The sequence below is a fragment of the Macrobrachium rosenbergii genome, chromosome 59 (assembly GCF_040412425.1).
Source record: "Macrobrachium rosenbergii isolate ZJJX-2024 chromosome 59, ASM4041242v1, whole genome shotgun sequence".
In the NCBI taxonomy this organism is placed as follows: Eukaryota; Metazoa; Arthropoda; class Malacostraca; order Decapoda; family Palaemonidae; genus Macrobrachium; species Macrobrachium rosenbergii.
The window spans coordinates 23,295,981-23,302,113 of NC_089799.1; the positions used below are offsets into that span (position 1 = coordinate 23,295,981).

General features: G+C 35.4%; 2 protein-coding genes across 2 annotated transcripts; both read left to right on the plus strand.

Moving 5' to 3' along the window:
• The first annotated feature begins 809 nt into the window (after window positions 1-809).
• LOC136837410 (acanthoscurrin-2-like) lies at window positions 810-1,934 on the plus strand. The gene is made up of 2 exons (XM_067102191.1): window positions 810-972; window positions 1,296-1,934. Exons 1-2 carry the CDS (start codon window positions 970-972, stop codon window positions 1,776-1,778), a joined length of 486 nt encoding a protein of 161 aa, XP_066958292.1. The 5' UTR covers window positions 810-969; the 3' UTR covers window positions 1,779-1,934.
• Window positions 1,935-5,082: 3,148 nt separating this feature from the next.
• On the plus strand, window positions 5,083-5,958 carry LOC136837606 (uncharacterized). Its single transcript, XM_067102483.1, has 2 exons — window positions 5,083-5,094; window positions 5,476-5,958. The coding sequence occupies exons 1-2, from the start codon at window positions 5,083-5,085 to the stop codon at window positions 5,956-5,958; spliced, it is 495 nt and encodes a 164-aa protein (XP_066958584.1).
• Window positions 5,959-6,133: the final 175 nt, after the last annotated feature.

Below are 6,133 nucleotides of genomic sequence, written 5' to 3' on the forward strand. Positions count from 1 at the left end.
CAGACATAAACTACTGTACACCCTAATCACTACTACTTTTATTAATCCTTAAGCTTTTACCTATAGGTCTTTTCCTTACATTGACTATTTTTATTCTATCCTTATAAATATCAATATTAAAAAGCCAGAAAGTTCAGCAAACCCGTGAGTCGGATCCAGGTTTACATTACACCATCATACATGTACACACACACACACACACACACAATATATATATATATATATATATATATATATATATATATATATATATATATATATATATCTATATCTATAATATATATATATATATATCTATATATATATATATATATATATATATATATATATATATATATATATTAAAACACACACACACAAACATATACTATATATATATATATATATATATATATATATATATATATATATATATATATATATATATATATATATATATATATATATATATATATATATATATATATATATATAGTATATGTTTATTGTGCTTTGTATATATATATATATATATATATATATATATATATATATATATATATATATATATATATATATATATATATATATATATATATATATATATATATATATATATATATATATATATATATATATATATATATATATATATATACATATATACATACTGAGTGAGTGTGAATGGTTATGAATTCAAATATGTACATGTATTTCATACTCTTCCACTTATTTCTTGAAGTCTTTATGCGGTTGTCTCCGAAAACATCATGCATTCAGAAAGTTTGCGAATTTTTTTTATTTTTTTATTTCTTTCTTTATAGAAGAACTTCGCCACATTTCCTTTCATTTATCAAGGCCAGACAAACAGTGAAAAACGTGACATTAATGACCTTCACAATGAGAGAATCCGCAAAGGCTGTTGTATACAAGGTCTGACGACCAGGAAAAGAAGTACAATCAGAACTCTAGAGATCCACCGATCACACCATGGTGAGGCAAATACCTTTTTTTTTTCTTTACTTGTTTCTCAGACAAGTAGTCTGTTAGTGTCAATGGCATTTTCTTTATGAAACGATACTGAAACTATAGTAAATATAGATAGATTAATTGTAGAAGAAATTATACAATAAACTTCAAAGGTCATTATTCTATGATAAATGACAGGTTTTCCAAGGCGCCAAAGTAACTTTGCTTTGGTACTTTTATTAATAATAGTAGGCACATGTATAAAATCTGAATTTTTGCGAAATAATTTCGAAGGCATTTTAAAAGTGAAACCTAAGTTTTATGGTGGATTTACTCTCTTATTCCAGAAGTTACTCCTCGTCTGCATTGGGGCTGTCCTCTTGGCTGTCTGCCAGGCAGGGGGGGTAGGAGGTGGATTCGGTGGCGGTCATGGAGGATTTGGCGGTGGATCCGTCGGAGGAGGTTTCTCTGGTGGTCACGGAGGTGGGTCCCTAGGCCACGGTTCCTTTGGAGGTCACGGAGGAGGAGTTGGAGGAAGGTCCTTTGGAGGAGGTTCCTCTGGAGGATACGGCTCTAGAGGTGGCTTCTCCAGTGGTGGTCACGGAGGTTCCTTCGGAGGTCATGGAGGTGGATTTGGAGGCGGTTCCTTCGGAGGAGGATTTGGAGGAAGGTCCTTTGGAGGAGGTTCCTCTGGCGGTTATGGCTCTAGAGGTGGATTCTCTAGTGGCGGTCACGGCGGGCAATTTGGAGGAGGCTTCTCCGGCGGTCATGGAGGCGGATCCTTTCGAGGAAGGAGCTCAATCTCCAGTGGTGGTGGATATGGAAAATAAAGTTGCTTTGGCTGAAAAGCTGACAATAAACAGAAATTAGTTTCTCAAAATTATTTTAGGGAAGACTTGTCTTGGATTTGATAACTGAAATTCATATTCACTAATCAAATGCTTAAGAATACTTATGTTTTTGAAAGGTCACCTCTCAGTATCTAGTTCAATTAAACAAGCATTCAGTTCATTGTTTTTTCTTCTACCCCCATCCACCATGTAAAAGCTATCTACCTTTGTTTCTTTCATGATGACATCTTGCAAGATATAGCTGTCTGTTTAAGGTTTCTCATGTTATCCGTTCTCATAATACCTTTTTACTCCACAAAACTCAGTTATGGAAAACTCTCCCGAGGCCTACTTGCCTTCTAAAAAATACATTAAATATTCCATGTAGTCTAACCCCTAACTCTTTCCTTGAATGTCTTCAAACTTATCCATTAGTCATTAACTTGATATGGTTAGTAAAGATACCTGTCTCCTCTAGTATGACACGTAAACGATGCTCTCTTACTATTTGAATAATTATTTTTATCGCTTCGTTCCGTAGTGCATTCTTCTTTAATTCTCTTAATCTTATTTAAGAGGCGTTTCAATCCAAATGGTCCTTGTGCAAGTTTAACTTCCATGTAATATATATATATATATATATATATATATATATATATATATATATATATATATATATATATATATATATATATATATAATTTTTGAATTGGACTGTAACGGACAATCAAACTTTGATTACCACAGCCCCTCACCTTTAATGCCAACAACTGATACTTTCCAAACTCTTAATCACCCTTTCATACATCCTTAACAGTCAATCCCACAAGCGTTCTCCAATTTACGCTAAACCAATCAGCTCCTGCACTATTCAGAACTGGCCTTCGGTTATCCTCTACACTCAAAAATTCTTTAAAATTTTCATTTGCCCAATAATCACCAATTTTTTTTGTAATACAATCAGTTTAATTCATTTCATGCTAACCCTCTAATCATGTAATAGTTCTCAAACTTATTTTGGCCCAGGCACCCTTTCACCATATGTCAGAATGTCATTCCCTACCCCTTTCCAAAATTGTTTGCTTCAAAAGGTGGATTCCAAATAATATGTAACAAAATACTGATACAAACACACAAGCTAGCGGAGAGAAAACCAAGCGTGACCTCTTAGCAGTGCAGACCGATGCACACTGCTTTTTGTGTGGTCCTAGAGCCAGTTTGAGCCTGCCAATCTTTGGTCACAATTCCCCCCTGGTTGAGAACCACTGCCTAACGTCACCATCCTACCACAGACTGCTTTTATTCCCTCTTCCAACAAGTGCTCTTTGATAATTCTGCGAACCCACCTTTGTATTTTACAATGGCCATTTTCCTTCTTCATACTTCCAGTTCCTATTTATTTTCTTAGAGTTCTAGGTAATTCGGTATTGTGGACCCATTTGTTGTATTAACCTCCATAGCCGCATTTCCGGTATTCCCTCTTCAACTAAAATGTGAATCGGTTTTCACTTTCATTTCAGCCATTCAAAGGTTACAAAACCCTCCAGCCACTTCTTTTTGCCTTTGATAACTAAACGGCCAATTTCTCTCAGTTTTTAAGCATAAGAATCACTTAGCACCATTGATGTTTCCCGTTTTCCAAACCATGTCATGTACAAATTCAGACTCCCGTAAACAATATATTCCACATTCGTCTCTATTCCTAGACCACGTATAATTAATATCACAGCTTTATCGTCTTCCATACCCAAGCAAAAAATAACCAGTTTGAAAGTGGTGCTAAAATTCAAAACGACTGTTTGTGCTTGTAACAATACTGGAAATGCCCATTGTGCTGCTTGTAAGAAACTGTGTTACAAACTTTGATGAATTACTCTATTATCCCACGATTATTATATCACTTCGGAAAGTGACTGAAAGAGAGAGAAAAGCTTACTATTTTTCTAAATGAGGTTAGTCAGTTTTTGTTTATAGAGGGTTGGTTAGAAAGGTTTGTGGGCTTATCGAGACCTGACGACGTCACTGAGGGCCACAGAGCGAAAGAAAGGGCCCAAGTTACTTACTTTACGTCTCAGAGTGGAGACATCTAAATTTCTAATGGTTGTATCTATCCTGCTTGACAATAAATAATTTCCAGGGGTACAGCAGTGTAGGTTTGACGATTTAAGACTCTTCGCAGAGAGATAACTGTACCACAATATGTTAAAATTAACTATCAATACACAAATTAAAAAAGAAAAAATACCGGGGAATACGCGTATCTGAAAAACCTCAAAGGGTATGCAGTTAGATGTTTACAATGACTAAATAATATTTTTGGCCCATGAATAAATATTACTGAAAAGACTGTAACTTTCAGTTACGCGAACTTTCTTATCTCAGCTTCATAGCTACGTTTATCAAAAATTGTCATATTTTTCTTTCACTCAAATACTCATTGCATATTTTAGACCTATGTAAGGGAGAATGTTTCAACAGTGTTTCCCCACTTCCCAAGTTCTACATCTATCAACTTTTTTCTCTTCCAATCTTTTACAAAATTCTTTAACTCTGCTCTTTTTCTGTGAGTCATATCTTCTCTCATACTACCATATTCTTATACTCTTACTCTAAAATTCATGTAGTTGTGAACTACCCTCGTTCTATCATCCATATCAACATTTAAATACATTTGTCTTCCTGATTTGCACACGGCTTCATTGCTTTCCCGTCAGTAATGTTAACTATTCACCTTCTCTGCTTCCAAATTTACCCAATATCTTTCACCAACTTCTGCATCCCCTCTTCGCTACCGTCAGTTAACCACGACTGTATACTACAGTCAAATGATATTATTTCCTCAGCTTATAACTATATATCCTTCCCTTACCCTGGTTTGTGTCCCTCTATTCATAAAAAATATTGAAGAGCAAGATAATACAACATACTTTTCGGTTGGATTCAGTTTACGCCAAACCATCACGAAAATTTTTCAACACAGGCACACACACACACGTATATATATATATATATATATATATATATATATATATATATATATATATATATATATATGTGTGTGTGTGTGTGTGTGTGTGTGTATGTATATATATACATATGTATGTATATATATTTATGTATATGTATATATATATATATATATATATATATATATATATATATATATATATATATATATATATATGAGTGTGTGTGTGTGGTGTGTGTAACCAAGTACTTGAGATATATTCTGCTTGAATACGTATCCTTCCATTTACCAAGGCCGGAAAAAAAGTGAAAAGGCTGAAATTAATGACCTTCACAAATGAGAGAATCCGTAGGATTTCTTGTACATAAAGCCTGGCGATCGGGAAGATAAGTACGATCTGACCTTAGGAGAGCCACCGATCACACCATGGTGAGACAAACTCTTTTTGTTCTCTGCTTTTTTCGCAGACTGATTGTCCGTTAGATTTCATAGTATTTACTTATCATTAAAAGAAACTAAAAAACGAAAGGTGCTTAATTATGAAAGAAATTACACAATACATTTCATACTTTATATAATAAGTGAAGACTTTTTCGAAAAACCTAATGTGTTTTCTGTAGTTTTTATAGCAGTTAATTTTCAACGAAAGTAGGCAAAGGATACTAAAACAATTTTTGCGAAATCACTCCTTAAGCAACTTGCAAGCAAAAACTATTTTTTTTTATACAGAAGTTACTCCTCATCTGCATTGGGGCTGTCCTCTTGGCTGTCTGCCAGGCAGGGGGAGGGGGAGGTGGATTCGGTGGTGGCCATGGAGGATTTGGCGGTGGATCCTTCGGAGGAGGTTTTTCTGGTGGTCATGGAGGTGGGTCCCTAGGCCACGGTTCCTTTGGAGGTCACAGAGGAGGATTTGGAGGAAGGTCCTTTGGAGGAGGTTCCTCTGGAGGATACGGCCCTAGAGGTGGCTTCTCCAGTGGTGGTCACGGAGATTCCTTCGGAGGTCATGAAGGGGGATTTGGAGGAGGGTCCTTCGGAGGAGGCTTTGGGGGAAGGTCCTTTGGAGGAGGATCATTTGGAGGTTATGGCTCTAGAGGTAGATTCTCTAGTGGCGGTCACGGCGGGCAATTTGGAGGAGGCTTCTCCGGCGGTCATGGAGGCGGATCCTTTGGAGGAAGGAGCTCATTCTCCGGTGGTGGTGGATATGGAAAATAGAGTTGCTTTCACTGAAGAGCTGAAAGCACACCGCGATTAGTTTCTCATAATCATTTCAGAGAAGACATGTCAGAAATTTGTGAATGGAAATTCACATTCATTAATAAATAATTTTTTATAATATTCAAGTTTTTATATATCTCCTCTCTCAGTTACGAGTTTAAATGAACAGAAA